The following is a 17,223-nucleotide window of genomic DNA, read 5'->3' on the forward strand; positions in this document are numbered from 1 at the left end:
GGAGGGATGTTTAAGCCAGAATTTAAAAGTTTAGGCGCTAAATTTTTTTGTCAAAAACAAACGCGGTAAAAGCTGAGGTAAACGCAAAAAACTCGTGGTATTTTAAATAGAAAAAAAAACCCCCCACCCTCCTCTCTCTTTCTTCTCCAACTGAGTTTAGACCTTCTCTCTACGAAACGCGATAAAACAGCGTGGTAAACACTTAGAGAGTGTTATAGTGTATGATGTTGACGTTGACACGTGTCTAAGGGAAGTAACCCCTACTCCATATCAATTTGCAATCGAAAACTAGCTCCCCTGACATTTCTTCGATGAAGTCCTAATTCCTTTGCAACATCATTTTTGCTCATTACATTGTCAACCCCATTGACTCCATTGAGGCATGCCATGACAGTAGCCCGTTTCAGAAATAGTTCATTGTTTGAATGAGGAGTCTTCACCTCAGACAATGTATGACAAATGTTAGAGAAAATCAGCCTCCCAACTTTCTTCGATTTGGGTTGCAACACTCAGAATGTTGCCAATGACTGCGAAGTTACTGTAGAATGCTCCTTTGAAGACCCTCGGAAAGCCTATTTGTTTGATTACACCAACACTTAGCAACTGCCCTACAAATTTTCCTTGCCTCATGCTCATCAATGTCACCATCCTCTCGCACCCGTGCAATCCTTTTTTACATGTTTCTTTGTTCCCTCTTCTTTGCAGCCCAATAGTCTTGTAGACTTGGCAAAAGATACTTTATTTCTATGTGGAACGTGCAAGGATGCTAATGACATGAGAATGAAGACAGTCAAAATAGTGCCAAAGTACTCATAGAGAGAGAGAGAGAGGTTTTTTTGAAGCTAAATATGGCTGGTTGATATGGCTTTGTGTTTCACCCGCAAGCACCTGCAACGGCTATGGAGGACTGAGAGAGAGAGAGAGAGAGAGAGAGAGAGAGAGAGAGAGAGAGAGATGGGCAGAAGAGGCGGAGGGACCCAATGAGGAAACGCTGCAGAGAGTCCAAAGGAGTGGCGACGAGAGGGAATTTAAATGTGCAAGCAGTTTGGTACTTTAAGCTTTAGTATTAAAGTGAAATGGATTTTCCACCCCGCCTAAATTCCAACCTCTCAGCCCAAAAAATATTTTATCTTTCCTTTATATAATATGAAAATGAGTAACCCACCACCCATTTCATCTCCTCCAAAAGGAGTGTCCAAGACACTCTTTTTTGGTACCACCTAAACATGCTATCTTGGTCACGAACACTACAAGAGGTTGTGTGCTCTTGTGACGCTGTTAGCGACGGAAATACACTGGGTTTTTATAACCCCCGGCGTCGCTAAAACCGTCGCTACAAGCGTCGCTACGAGAGCGTCGCTATATGCGTCGCTATATAGCGACGGTCATAGAGACGGTTATAGCGACGTATACACAGAAGACTATAGCGACGCTACAGAGCCATAAATAGCGACGCTTATAGCGACGCCCAAGAGAAATTTTTTTTGGTGGCAGGGCATTGAATGCCCTGCCACCCATCAACCATATTGTACTTGATTCACTTTTTTAAAAAAGTGCAAGGGTAGATAATAGACCCAAAATAGTCACCCACAAGACGCATTGTTTGCAAAATTGACAATTGTACACATCATAGGCAAAATCAATTGATTGGCAAATGTAATAATGACAATTGTACAACATCATAGGCATAAAGAATTGATTGGCAAAAGGAACTGCGGTGACAAATGTAATAATATACATGGTTCCAAAAGACGTATAAAATCCGTCTCATGATACATAAGCTATGAGAAACCCTAAACTAATGCTATCTAGCTACGGCTAAACTGACGTCGTCTAGTTAGACGTCTCATCGCGTCCAAGCGGCGTATCTGTCGGATTCTGCAAAAAAAGACAATAAGACAGCTTTCAGTAAGTATAAACATATAACGACATTTATAAAACAATACAAAAAATAAAAAAGAGTAAACCCTAATACTAACCATGCCGCCGCGAGAACTGAGAATGTCCATCAGGGCGTTTAAGCCCTTCCTGCCTGCGTACTCGCGCTCGTACGGTGTGGGATCACGTCCTGTCATCGACCACTGTCAAAACATACAAAGATTTCATTATGTTAGAATTAAAAAACTCATAAACCCTAAACTATCGAACATAAAGAGCAATGTGAAAACACTTACAAAATCGGCCTCAAATGATGCCCATCCACCGCTCCCCAAGTGGTGCGAGCTCCCTGCCTCTACTCGCGCTCTGGCTGCATCCTTTTGTTGCTTCCACTTGTCGGGATTCTCGCGCGCTGCTTTCTTCGCATTCTTCCAATCTTCTTTGGCCAGCCAATCTGGCCTGTTCCACCCATTCTTGATTGCTTTTTGCACTTTGGAACGCTTGTGTTTGCTGTATTCGCGCATTCGAATCTTCATCAGGTCTTCATTGAAGCGCTGATCCCATGTTGGAACGGGAAACTCATCATGAAGTATGCTGATGACTCTGTTTTTTAAATCACTTGGTACTTCACTCCATTTGTTTAGTATGTAGTGTCTAAACAGCTGAGAGCAAAGACCACGCATGCGCGAGATCACCTTCTTGTCGTCATCATCCATGATGATGCCGCCGCTGATGTCGACGGAGTAAGGCAAGCCCTCTGGCCGGTGACGCGTGAACCTGGGTGTCCCGGCAGGGGTCTCTAGCGGCGTGTCGATGGGGGTACGGACGTCAGGTGTCTCCACCAGCGTCTGGGCCCCGAAGCGAGGAGTGTCGAGTGGGGTGGCTCCTGGCGGAGTAGGTAGAGGTGTGTAGCTTCTAGGAACAGTCAGCTGTGCAAAACCTGGCGTAGATGGCGATGCTGTGGCTGGTGTGGGGGCGGGCAAAGAAGGGGAGGGTAAAGAGCCTCGTCGAACACGAGGCGGTGTGGAGGCATCGGTGGCGGAATCCCCACAACAACCGCCACCGCCACCACTAGAGCGCCGGTGTCTAGACGAGTGTGAAGCTCGTCTCGTCGACGCCGAAGCTTCGGAGCGTGCCGAATGCTCCGAAAGAGAGGGAGATGCGGATGGAGTAGGAACGCACGATGATGCGCCAGAGCGATGACGCTCCACGTACCACTGTCTCTGCTGCGGTGACAAAGAAGAAAGAAACTCCTCATCATCCATACCTGCATTAAACACACGAATATTTAAACTTAATATTGAATGAATAGAGTAGACAATGACGCAAAGACCATTAAATACAATGACGTAATGACGCATATAAATACAATGACGCAATGAATTGAGTGATAGAAGAGGCAAGTCGAAAACTCTTAATTTTCAATCAAAAGATGTGAGCGCGAGTAGAAAAGAGCGTTATACACCATGGAAGGTACTTAGAGAGCCAGAGCTTTTACAACACGGAGCAAAATTGTTCAAATACAATATTTGTGGCTTTAAGAGATCTCTCTCTCATCCTCGCATAACTCAACATAACTTCCTATATCTATATAGAGCTCTCCGTTTAAACACATATCCTCTGTTTCATTTTGTATCTCCTCTGCATGCACCCCATATAGAGTAGTAGCATCTTGATGCTCGTCTGGCACCACCGCAGCGGCTTCTGATTGAGCATCTTCTCTGATCTCCTCCATTGATGCCGTTGTGATTGGCACATGGTAGCCTTCATACGTCCTTGCACTACGAGGGGCTACCTCTATGACGTACCACCAGTTTGATGTAGACTTTGTAGGATGAAATATTACCTGCCAGAGCCACATAACTTACATGAGAGCTTTCAAGCACATAACTTGTAAAAGGGGGATGTTAACTATTTACATACTTACTTGTTCACAATGCTCGGGTAGTACGAAAGTGTCTCTTAGGTCAGTCCATTTCTTAGTAGAATCCACCTCAAGAAAACCAGACTCTCCTCTACGCACAGTAGCGTTGCGACCCTCCATGATTATCTTGAACCATTGCACGTCGAACAAGTCGACAAAAAATCCTCTGTAATCGATCCTCAAAATCTCTTGCAGCGTGGCGAAGTAAGTAAGTTCCGCCACCACAAGATCTGCATCAGAGGAACGTCGTCGACTAGACTGTTCAAATTTTGCCATGATTCCACAATCTTGAGTAAAATGCTTTTTGTCGATTCGTTCCACCCTAAAATGTCGACCTTTACACCATGCTGATGTGTATGACTTATACTACAACGAACAAAGATTATGAGTGGCCATTCAAACGTTTATAAATAAAGTCACTTGCTAGTCGTACATCGCAAACTTACCTTGGTCGCGCAACCCCGAGAGTACTCCCACTCTTCTTCAGTCACTTCGTCACCGCATTGTTGTGCGCTTTTCAATTGGTTGTGCAACCATCTTAAGCTCATGAAGGTTGGTAGGCTCTCCAGAACCGCTGGATAGTGCATCGGTGGTCGTCTTCCCCGTCTCCACTCGATTTGTGCCCTTTGTCTCTCTTGCTTTGCATCCTCATATTGTGAAATCCACTTTTGCATCACTGGATTGTGAAGCATGCAAAATCGGTTGATTTTAGCCTCTAGATCTTCCGTCATCTTCTTCTCAACACCGAGATTGCACATGACAATCCCAGATATGCGCTCATCATCTATGGTTCGCCATAGCGTGTCCCGGGATTTATCAAATCCGTCTAGCCACTCTCCAATGTACACTAGGGACTCTGATACCAACCAACCTTCTGCCATGCTACCCTCCGGACGTGCCTTTTGACGCACATATCCCTTAAGCGTTTTCATGAAACACTCTAAGAAGAACATCCATCTGGAATGACCTGCGCCAGCTATTTCCACCTCATCAACTATGTGAACAAGAAGATGCACCTGAATGGTTAGCATTGTAGTAGGAAAATGTTTCTCAAACATGCACACAAGCTCCGCAGCATTTAGTTTGGCGAATGGTATGGAGTCTACGTTGATCTCCTTTTGTGAGATCCATTGCACCAGCTTTGCAAGTTTGTAGATTGTGTTACGGATGTCGAGAGACAAACATCCCTCAATGGCAACCGGTAAAATAAACTGTAAAGTATGTGCAGCAATGATATTAAAGTCCACATTTTATGCAATGATATTAAAGTCCACTATGAACGTACCTGACACATTTTATGCCAATCGTGTGACTTCAAACCGGTAAGCTTTCCTTCTTTAGTAAAACACGTTCGGAGCGAGTGCATTACGCCAGTGGGGGTCCGCAAAGATCGAATGGTCTCTTTTACTTTGCGTTCTTGGGCTCCTGTGAAAATCCATGGTGCTTTAGGGAGTTTTATCGATCCATCAAACGCTGTTTGCGGCCAATATTGCTCCATACGATCCACATTTCCAAGGTCAACTCTGGCTCCCAAAGTATCTTTCTTGCCGGTCAGATGGTCCCATAGTAGATTACCCACATTCTTGAATATGTGCATTGGATCGAGCAAGTGATTGATCATGAGTCGGGGGCAGTATGGTAACTCGTACCATAGAGATAGTCTCTTCATCCCTGGAGGCAATCCGTCATCGCACATCTCCTTCTGCTCTAACCATGCTTGTGCAGACATCCTTGGTGGCTCTCTTCCCAAAAAGCCATCGCGTAACACATGATTCTCTGGAAGATACTCTTGATGACCTTCGTAGATTTGCTTCTTCAGTGAGGGCGCCCTACATGCATTCAGTCTAGGTCCACATGTGACACATGCTCTGTATCCGCTTGTTTGAAGCCCTGCATGTATACACATGATAATAGATCAACTATGGGGAAAAACATTGTCTGAGTGAGGAGTGTCAATAGATCACCTGAGCATTCTGTTAGCCCGGGATAGTCATGCATGGTCCACATTAGAATGCCTCTGATCAAAGCATTCCGTCGTCCTGTGTGTCGGCTCATATCCACCACCTCTATGCCAATCCATAATTGTTGTAGCTCTTCCAATAGTGGACGAAGATACACATCCATATTCCCCACTTTATATCGCCCTGGCACAATCAAGCTTAGCCATAGGTGCCCCTTCTTCGTAGTCAACCACGGGGGAATGTTGTAGTTGACGATGACAACAGGCCATACACTGTAAGATGTTGATCTTTGACCAAACGAATTTACGCCATCCATAGCCAGGCCTAAGCGCAAATTTCGAGCTTCCCTGGCAAAATCCGACCATGTTCCATCTATATGTTTCCACGCTACCCAATCTGCAGGAATTTGTAGCACACCATCCGAAGATTTATTCTCCTCATGCCATGATGCTAGGGCGGCCATGGACTTACATTCGAAGAAATGCTTGATGCGAGGAAGCAGAGGGAAATGTCGCAAAACCTTTTGTGGAATTTTTGTCCCGTGGAGATCTACTCGATATCTTTCGGAATCACATTTTGGACACTTCTCCATGTCTATGTATTCCCCTCTGAAAAGAATGCAGTCATTAGGACAAGCGTGGATAGAATTGTAATCCATCCCCAAGTTTCGCAAAATCTTTCTTGCTTCATCTCGGGAATCTGGCATCACATTGTCAGCTGGTAGTATGTGCTCTTTCAGAAATCTACACAACATAAAAATATGATACAGTTGTGTAAAAATCTATCAGATCATTATACATTTAGAGTTTTATTAAAGTAAACTAATTGTAATAGATCACCTGAAAAGCGTTGTGACGCTATTGTCACTCCATCCAAACTTTGCCTGCATGTTGAGAAGAACCAGGAGTGCTTTCAATCTAGACATACGTGCTCCATTATACAATGGCATATCGGCTTCACTTTTCATATCATCATAGATAAGCCTTTCTGAATCCATGATCGTCTCGATCATTTCATCAATCTCGAGCTCAAACATTGCCTCGTTGGGAATGTGCTCTGCATGATCATCCCCCGAGCTGTCAGAGGCTACATCTTGTGGCCTCACATATGCTGCTTGACCAACGCGCCTGCGAACACGTCTATTGGGTTGCAAGATTGCTGCTTGTTGGCCAGCGTCAGAGTCCGACGAGTTATAATTGGCAACAACTCGATCTATAATAGATGGATCGAACTCGCCAAATTCACGAACGTGTTGCAAAGAAACACGTCTTGTCCGTCGCACAGCATGCTTGCATTGATTACAAGGACATAAGACCCTCGTTGAGAGATAGGTGTTTCGGTTGGACGGTCCCACATCCTCGTCGCTACTCATAATGAGGATAAAAAACTTATAACCTGGACAACAAATTTAATATTCTATTGGCATTCTTCGTCTTACCTCTCTCTCTCTCTCTCTCTCTCTCTCTCTCTCTCTCTCTCTCTCTCTCTCTCTCTCTCTCTCTCTCTCTTTACCTCACATTCTCTAGTCATGTCCAATCCCCGCACACCTCGGTCTAGAGGTGCACGGAGATCAGAACCACCGGGTTATAATCTCGTCTTTATTGATCAATACCTATATTTGTGGGTACAAGAAATCTACACACCCACGTCTACATGATACTGCATGTAGTGGACAAAACCCCTTTGCCTCTTCTCTAGCTGTAGCACTTCACAGCATCTTAACATCTTTTCACAGTAGATCTTTTCACTGTTCGTCTAACTCTAAACCCTAAACCGTAAGTAATTCTTGCGTGGACTCGATCTAACGTAAATAAGCGTAAATCTAAATAAACGTAAATCTAACTAAAAATAAACCTAAATCTAATTTAACGTAAGTCTACATCTAACCTAATCTTTAACGTCTTTTGGGATAGTTTCCTACGACGTTAAAACTCTCTTCTTCTTGTGTGTGTGTGTGTGTGTGTGTGTGTGGGTAAACCTAAATAAACCTAAGTCTAATCTAATATAACATAAATCTAAATCTAACGTTAATTATGTTATATTAAAAACAAAGAACTAAACTAACAGGGATTATAAGAACCTTAAAACTGATTTAACACATAATTTTTCACATAACTCGGCAAGAGTTGGCATTCTCATCACTAAAGATGTGAGAGTTAACTTCCGGCGGTGACGTTGCCTCATCTCCATCCACATCTGACGACAGCAATTGGCCCTTTAGACCGTTCTTGCTCTTGTTACTAACTTTGAAGTTGCTGTTGAATGACTAGAGGTTGTCTAGATGGTCATTGTGTCGGGGATGTAGTGACTCTTGCCGCCCTGAAGATCCACCTTCTTCCCTATCTTCTGAAGACATTTCACCAGTACTTTTGGATCGACGGAGCCCACCATGAGTGAAGGCAGCAATACCCTATATTCCATTGAGGGCTTTCTTCACCCTCTTCATGCAGGCATCGCAGTCTATGGAGACCTAAATCTAATCTAATATAACGTAAATCTAAATCTATCGTAAATAAACGTAAATCTAGTTAAAAATAAACCTAAATCTAATTTAATGTAAGTCTACATATAACCTAATCTTTAACGTCTTTTAAGATAGTTTCCTACGACGTTATAACTCTCTTCTTCTTGTGTGTGTGCGCGTGTGTGGATGTGTGTGCCAATAAAAAGATATAAATGGTATAACCTTTCTATCACCCATGCCAAGTATGATATATTGATTATGCCATTTCCCTCTTGAATAATAGGTCTTGAGTTCAACTCCTCGTCGGCTAGATCTTTAGTTATTTTAATTTTAATTAGTTTCCTACGACGTTAACTTAGTTTCTCTCTCTTTCTCTCTCAATGTGTGCGCGTTTTTTGTTTATGCATGTTCTCTCTCTCTTTTCCTCTCTCAATGCGTGCGTTTTTTGTTTATGCATGCTCTCTCTCTCTTTTTCTCTCTCAATGTGTGTGTGCATTCTTTGTTTATGTATGTGTGTGTGCGTTTTTGTTTTTGTTTGTACTCTCTCTCTCTCTCTCTCTCTCTCTCTCTCTCTCTCAAAAACACTATGTGTGTGTGTGTGAGAGAGAGAGAGAGAGAGAGGGAGAGAGAAAGAGGGGAAGGGAACATGAGAATGAGGAGAGGGAAGGAGCATACCTGGCTCTCCTTCCTCTCCTCGTGTGTGTGTGTGTGTGTGGAGAAGAAAAAGAAAGAGAGAGAGAGAGAGGGAGAGAGAAAGAGGGGAAGGGAACATGAGAATGAGGAGAGGGAAGGAGCATACCTGGCTCTCCTTCCTCTCCTCGTGTGTGTGTGTGTGTGTGGAGAAGAAAAAGAGAGAGAGAGAGAGAGAGTGAGGGAGAGCATTACCTGCTCCTTGCTTGAGGGCGACGAAAAACTCAGATCTGAGATCTGAGTTTTTGGGCACGCTCGGTAATTTTTTTAGCCCAACCGGCGTCGCTATGAGCGTCGCAAATTTACAAAGAAATTTGCGACGCTCATAGCGACGTCGGGATTTTTTTTTTTGAGCGTCGCTATGTGAGCGTCGCTAATATGAATAGCCTCTTGTAGTGGAACGCTCTTATACTTTGGACCATCAATAGGAAGAGGGTTGGTGATCTTTCATAAAAAATTTGATGAGACTCATAGGCAAAGGTTTCGCACCTTCCCAACTAAACGGCATAGCTTCTCGACAATGTACAACATAACAAGTCAAAGAATATTATTGTGCACTATCATTATATCCAATATGAATTATGCAAAGGCGCTATCATGATTGAACGTTTTTTGAGTGACTAGTTGATTACAACTATTCTTACCAAAGGCCTCAATGAGTCAAACTTCATTCTCTTGCACTCAGCTTAGCTTCACTCTTTTTAGATTAAAGTCTCTATTGTTATGGTAGCTTTATATATATGTCATTGTAATCATATAGGCACCATCCACCATGCACACTTCACATTTGCACACAATGACCTCTTTGTCACTTGTACATTTGTACATAGATACACAATGCACTTTCACATCATTGCTTCTGGTCTATATGTTTATATTTATATAGGGGCTTGGGTTTTTACCTTGAGATCTCCAAGGATTTTGTCATCTAGATCTAGAAACCTTTGATTCAGTAAGGATATTGGAGCTATATATGGCTCACTCAACCTAGCTTGGTCTCACATATATATATATAGGTATCATCTTGCATATTTATCTATCAAAGCTTTGATTTTTACAAGTACCTATTCTTGAGCATATGAAGATTTTGCAATTTTATGTCATTCTACATATTTTGTATCTTCTTACTTGAACATTCTTGATTTTTGCAAGTTCTTGATCTTGAACATATGAGGATTTTTGGACTTTATGCCATTGTACATGATATCTTGTATCTTCTTCAATATCTTTTTGTATCATTGTACTTACTTCTAGAATGATTATTTCAAAATCCTCCCAGTTGCCTCTATATGTGCTTGCAACCCCTTGTTTAAATGACATAACCATGCAAGATTCTAGAACCCCTTTGAAATTTACATCTAACTCACAATCCAAGAGATATAGTTTGTAATGTATCCATCACAATAGCCACCACTCCAATAATTTCTATAGCCACCACTCCAATAATTTGGTTTTCTTTAACCATCACATCAATTGCTATGCGGGAAAAAATCTCAATTTCCTCTATCCAAATATAGAGAAGGTCTGAGAGCTAACAGATGTAAAGTAACTCAGTTACACGAATGCAAAAATCCAACTAGGGAACACCAATCATATTCGCAAAATCCTATCGACGTATACCGTAATGGCTCCACACAAATTGAAACCAAATCCAAACCCATATGTGTAGCTTTGATAAACCTAAAAAATATCCAGTCCAAAACTCAAATAGATATCCACAAACACCCACTCCAAGCCTATGATGTAGATGATTTTACAAAGATCGACTATGGAAGCTTGCAAGCACCTGTCAATGGCAAGATATAATCTCTAGCACTGCAACACTCTCCTTTCTTTGCCTCCTTTTATTTGCCATGATCAATAAGAAGAAGAAACAAAAATTCAAACATCTCTTAAATGGTGTTGATTTGACTATATTGGTGAACCAAAAAATATGTTGAACAATACTTTCCTATATTCTCTCTTGGAAATGATTTATCCAAAAAGTTTCCTCGCCAATACCTTTCTTGCATGAGAGATCCCTCCCCATCTATACACAAAAGCAACCTTCCAAGTCCCAGCTTAACCAAGCCATCAAGCTTGGAAGGGGATTTTTGTAGGGGAAGATGATCTTGGCTCGAAGGTGCCTCAAGTAGCTTGATCCACCTGTTGCATGCACAAATCAAGAGGAGGTCTTGGCTTGCTACAAAGATGTTAGCTAAGTGGATTTTAAGATCCATAAGATCAATAGATTTTTGGGCATGTCTACTCAAAGGAATGTTTAGCAAATTCTATCTGCAATCCTACAAAGCTTGGAATAATCTATCTCAATGGGACCCCATAACTGCGTTAACTTCCATAAGGACAACCAACACCTCTGTCTCTTCCAGATTTCAATTTTTTTGGTTTGATCATTAATCATTGGAATGTCCCTGCTTCAATTATATGTATTAAAGCGGATTTGCTCAAAAGACTTGCAGAAGTGAGTACTCAGCTCATGAGAGATGCTTTTCCTTACCGGTTAATTGTACACCCTACAAAGGTCCCTACCTTCACAAAAATGGAATTCTATTTTTCTATTGTACGACACTAGGGAAAGGCTTATGACTAGAGAAGACTCTTTCAGCATGTGATCTAGATAGTATGGGGTTGCCTCGTTCCCCTCCTTTGAGGCCTTTGTTTGTAACATCCTTCACCCCTTTCTGAAACATTTTCTGCACATTTTAGAAAAAAAAGAGCTTAAAAGATGCATTCAAAAAATGTAAGAAGTGATATATTTTAGAAGTTTCTATGCCAAATTAATTTGGCTATTTCCATGTAATGAATGGTGCTAGGTGTGTTTAGATTTTGCACACTTTCTCCATCCATACTTGCACACTGAGTATGAAAAGATAATTCTTCAAATTAGACGACTATGTTACTACTTGGGACAAAGATAATTTTTCAAAACAGACGAGGATTGAAATCAGTTCGACGAGCAATTACAGTGGGGGTTGCAAAGCATGCGAAGGCAGGAGATGACGATGAGGACGGAGAAGCCGAGGAGGAAGCTAAGCACAAGGAAGGCACGCGGGGAATAGATGCCAGGGTCTGACGAGGAGTCGTGCTCATGTTGGGGCTGAAGGAAGTCGAGATCGCAATCAGCGCCACGCCAGTAAAGTTCCAAAATCTTGTCGTAGACAGCATTCTGACGACTTTGAAAAAGAAGCACCTTCTGCTCTTCCTCGCCCATTCGGCGAAGCTTGTCCACGGCACTTACGATGATGCCCGCAGTGACCAGGCCGGCCATGCAGACTGGCCCCCACCAGTCCTCACATGTGAACATGCTGGTCTGCGCCACCGCTGCAAACAGCGTGCTCTGCAGCAGCGCGTACCAGCTCACAATCACGTACAGCTCCTTGCTCAGCCGGCGCACGCTCTTTTTATGCCGGCTTCCATCCTTTTGATGTTGCTGTTCTGACATCTGCAGCTGTTTCAGCCTCATCGCGTGTGGGATGCTCTCCCTCAGGCTTTTCAGCGCCTTGGCTCGCTGGCCAGCTCCATCGACTGCCACAGCGACGGAGGCGCTGGCTGTAGTGCTGTCTCGGTCGACGGGCCGCCGGCCAGGATCAGGGGACGGCGATGCAAAGAAAAGGGGAGAGGAATTACCTGAGGAAGACGTCGTGGTGCTACTGTCTTGGTCTCGTGTGCTATCATGTGACACGGTCTGATCAATGCCGCCTTGAGCACCATGGAGGCCGGGAATACCATGCATTTCGATCCTCACACTAGAATTCGACTCCATTCCGCCCTCCCTCCCTCCCCCCCCCCCCCCCCCCCCCCCCCCCTCTCAGTTGCACGCGCACGCACACACAGACACAATTGTAGAATCCGCAGAACTCATTCCAGCTCTCGACTTCTTACTGATCCCAAGTCCATCGCGCTCTCTCTCGCTCTCTCTCTCTCTCTCTCCCCGCTATATCTGCAGACACAATTTCTCGACCTTAGTCTCCGTGGAGAGATAGTTCCTTGTCTTGCCCTTTATAAGACTCTCTTCTTCTTCTTCTTCTTCTTTTCTCTCTCTCTCTCTCTCTCTCTCTCTCTCTCTCTCTCTCCCCCCCCCCCCCCCCCCCCCCCCGCCGCTATATCTGCAGACACAGTAACTCGACCTTGGTCTCCGTGGAAACTAAAGCTGATAAAACTAAAGCTGCTTGGCATCTCAAACATCACCATCAACCATATAAAAAGCTTGACTAGATTGCTCGCTTTTACCCTCTCTCTCTCTCTCTCTCTCTCACTCACTCACTCACTCACTCATGTCTCCCACCCGTCGTTTGTTATGATAGTTGTAGAGACGTACTCGGGAGGTGCATTATGTAGTCATGTCAATGTATAATGTGATGTTATCATAGTTGTAGAGACGTACACGGGAGGTGCATTATGTAATCATGTCAATGTATAACGTGAGTTCGAAACGAGAGGTTTTAAAATGCAAACAATTTAATAAAGATACATTAAAATAAGGGGTTTATATATTCAATTTTGAAAAAATTCTAAAATAAGTAAAGAAAAAGATTTTTCTTCGTTACCTTTTTTCCTTGCATTGTAACACCTTCACACTCCCCTTCTTTTGCTTTATGACCTTATTTTTTCCTTGCTACGCCTCTCCAAGCCATCCTTGCTTCTCCACTTTTCTCCTGCTTTGTCTTCCTTGCTTTACCAAGATTGAAAGCGAGAAAGAAAGACCTTTGTCTTTGAATACCTTCTTCTTCCCCTTTGTTGCATCAAGGTCGAGAGGGAGAGAGACTTTGGCCTACGAGAGAGAGCTTGCTTTGGTTCTCAAGCTGAGAGAGAGAGAGAGAGAGAGAGAGAGAGAGACCCCGCTCTTGCTTCTTCCTTTTGTATGCCTTGCTCTCCAAGCACTCATTGATGCTCCTCTGTGAATTTTTCATGCTATTTTTTCCTTGGCCCATCATTTGGTGTCGTGACTGATGTGGGTGAACACTTGCGCTCACGTGGTAGGTCGGACTCGGAGTTGCGCGAAACCACCGGGACAGAGTCTGAAAAGATGTGCCTTGGCGTGCTGAGCATCTTTCCCTTCTTAGCCGTGCTCAATTGAGCTCTGTACCGGTCGGCATCATCTCCTTTTCCTTCCCCTGCTCTTGTGCTCGCTGCTGAACACCATGACCACCTCTTATTTCTTTTCTTACACACTAAAGCCCTTTACTTTTACAAGTGGGCAGTCCTTAGTGGGCGGGCGGCCTTTAATTGATTGTATTGGGCGGCCATTACTATTGGGCCGTCTTCGGGCAAAGCAGTATTTGGTATGCATTCTGGCCAAATAGATTCAATGGCACCATATTAAGTATACATTCCGGTGATAAAAGCTTCGCCAAGTTTTCATTTTTCCTCTACTTACAATATCATCATGATTTTAACTGCCCATATCAGTGTTGCGGACATTGGCACATGCCATTAAGATGCAAGTGTATGTGATTGCATTTGGAGAGTTTTCCTTTCTTGCATCTGCTCAAAATAGCCAGCTTATTGGCCCTGCCTCTGTTGGGTCTATCCCACGATCATTGCATTCCAAGAGATGACATTCCGGACACGAAGATCTTCAGATACCTTATGTGCTTCCGTACGGGCACCACATTTAGCATATTCAACTTCCAAAGCATTCCAAGATCATTGCATTCCAAGAGATGACATTCCAGACACGAAGATCTTCAGGTACCTTATGTGCTTCCGTACGGGCACCACATTTAGCATATTCAACTTCCAAAGCATATCGATTTCTGGCATTCCATGATTGAAGCTCAAAATTCCCAGATGGAACACCGACTAAGCGGACGAGACTAGTATGAAATCGGCCCCCGATGAATCTTTAACTGGCTATATCTTGGTGGCCATAACTCCGATCACTGATCTAAAAAGACCGACGCACTCCAAAATTGAGCACTTCAGGTTGTGCAGTCACTTCATTTCTGTCCCCTCAACTTCGGTTGCCCAATCCGGTATAGATCTACATTAAGTCAAACCTTAAACTGCCATAACTTCCTTACCGGTAGCTCCAATCGACGAGCCGTAAAGACAAGCTAGTAGAGCGCTTCAAGCATTACAGTTATAGATGATAAACTTCCATTTGTGTTCACTTCAAGCATACTCCTTTTTAGCATCATTAAGACATCTTTTGGCCCTTTAGAGCCGCATCTAACATACATTAATCATAAACTAGCTTGTTAGCAAGCACTAAATGCGGACCATTAATCAGGTAAGCTTCAAATAAGCTTGACATACATTTTCTTGGTATATTTCTTAGCATGGTAGCAGAGCTGCACGACATCCACCCCCTCTGAACCTGCACAGCCTCCGGTCTGTGCCAACTACACTTCAATCTATATCTGCTATATGTATCTTAAGCTCTTTGCGATCATCGTACCCACGTAACTGGTAAACATATGAAAAAGAATATAAGGCTTATACACTATTATTAATGTTCTAGCTTAATCATTAGGTAGCTGCCCATCAGAAATCTTTGAATCGTATTTGTCATATTTCCAAGGCATTCAATTATGGAAACCTGTTTAGTGAACCCTTCCAGACTCAATTGCTCCAGTTAATGATGCACACGGCTTGACCATTAAGCTCACTTTAGGGAACCCTATCAAGCTCAAGTATGCCTTACTGTGTTTGCACACGGAATGGCCGTCAAGTCATTTACTTCAATTTCTTGTAGCATAATCAACTCAAAAGATGTGAAAATACTTCATCAATTGTCCAAAGAAGTGAATTGGAAGCTAACCGTGCAAGCTTATTGATTGCATAAGAAAAACTCTTTTGACTTAGCATAATCTAGAAACCAAAACTCGTACCATGCAACCTGCTACAACAGATAACTGGTTCTCTTCAAATATGCAACTTTGTACTTTAGTAGCCCCCACGATCAAACAGGAAACCAATCGTTTTCCCCATTGTGATCATTCCTTTAAAAAATTTGCACCATCCTCCAGGATCATAGGTAAAATACAAGACTTTTCAATCAGTAGAGCATAAACATAAATTAGCCCATAAATCTTCATGAAAACCGCCTATATCATATGGCATATAAGTCAATTGCCCTGGACCATGCATATATCTGTCACCTCCTCGGTCAAAAGCTAGCTCAAAATCTCCTACATCATAGGGTAACATCAGATCCCATATAGCATTAAGTATCACTAGATACTGCCATATCCCCTCTGCAACTAGCTCATCCAATTGTCCATCAACAATCACAGGTAAAAGCATTGGTAGTGCACCTTCACACTCACTAGTATACGAATTCCAATCATGCATACCTGAATACATCAAGTCTCTGGAAAAACCCTCTTCATTAGGCTCGCAAGATGCATCAAAAAATAATTCTCTATCTTGTAAAGGCTCAAAATCAAATAGAGCATCATCCAACAATTGCATAAGATCATCAACTCCTCCATCTGAATAAACTTGCTCATGCATGAGTCTAGTTTTATCGGTATCCTTAGCATCTGTATTTGATAACCCTTCCAAGCTTCGTCCAATAAGCACATAAGATCTAGGTCCACCACTTCAGAAGGTTCCTCCTTCCTTCACATCTCAGGCTACTGTAAACTAAGGTTTCCACATCTGACATGGATACTAAATACATCTGTTGTAACTGCTCTTCAAGTCTTTCACCCTCATCCAAATATCTTTGCACTTCTGTAGCACAAAGTTCAGCATGCACATTGAAAATTTCATCTACTGCCCTTTCTGTGTCATCGAAACAATGAAACCAGTCATATTCAACATCAAGAGATTTCACTTCACTATGCACCCCCGCTGAATCAACATCATCAAGTTCATGATCATTCCGCCATAGTGTGAGCTCTGTGTCACAAGTTCCTGATAAAGAAGAGGTTTGCTCCCCTTCTAAATCATTACCAAATTAAGGATCAGTTTGCCACATTGGTAGCTCTAGGTCACAGAAACTTATCAAAGAAGGAGTCTGCATACCCTCTGAATCGTCATCATCACATTCAAGATCAGTTTTCAACTTTAGTAGCTTGGCTTCACAACAAGTTGTCAATGAAGGAGTCTACACCCCCTATGATTCAACATTTTGCAGATCTTCAAGCACATACTCTTGCTTAACCAAGTCCTCAAAATCTGGTACATCCAAATTCGATAAATATGGTATCCCCAAATCTATGATCATGCTGCTCTCAACAGCAATAGCCTTGCTTTTACCTGAAAAAATTTGCTCTAATTCTAAGTTAGTAGCAGAAGTATCACTTGTAACCAAATATTCCTGCATGTCTACTTGAATATGGCTGCACTCATTCACT

General features: G+C 42.8%; 2 protein-coding genes across 2 annotated transcripts; both read right to left on the bottom strand.

The window, feature by feature from the left end:
- Positions 1-1,638: 1,638 nt before the first annotated feature.
- LOC147442312 (uncharacterized) lies at positions 1,639-3,239 on the bottom strand. The gene is made up of 3 exons (XM_086528537.1): positions 2,175-3,239; positions 1,980-2,081; positions 1,639-1,878 (listed from the first exon to the last, which is right to left on the bottom strand). Exons 1-3 carry the CDS (start codon positions 3,237-3,239, stop codon positions 1,834-1,836), a joined length of 1,212 nt encoding a protein of 403 aa, XP_086384663.1. The 3' UTR covers positions 1,639-1,833.
- An 8,539-nt stretch (positions 3,240-11,778) lies between these two features.
- On the bottom strand, positions 11,779-12,982 carry LOC147442313 (uncharacterized). The gene has a single exon (XM_086528539.1). The coding sequence runs from the start codon at positions 12,678-12,680 to the stop codon at positions 11,862-11,864; it is 819 nt and encodes a 272-aa protein (XP_086384665.1). The 5' UTR covers positions 12,681-12,982; the 3' UTR covers positions 11,779-11,861.
- Positions 12,983-17,223: the final 4,241 nt, after the last annotated feature.

The sequence above is a fragment of the Adiantum capillus-veneris genome, chromosome 14 (assembly GCF_014529385.1).
Source record: "Adiantum capillus-veneris isolate H3 chromosome 14, ASM1452938v2, whole genome shotgun sequence".
Lineage (NCBI taxonomy): Eukaryota > Viridiplantae > Streptophyta > Polypodiopsida > Polypodiales > Pteridaceae > Adiantum > Adiantum capillus-veneris.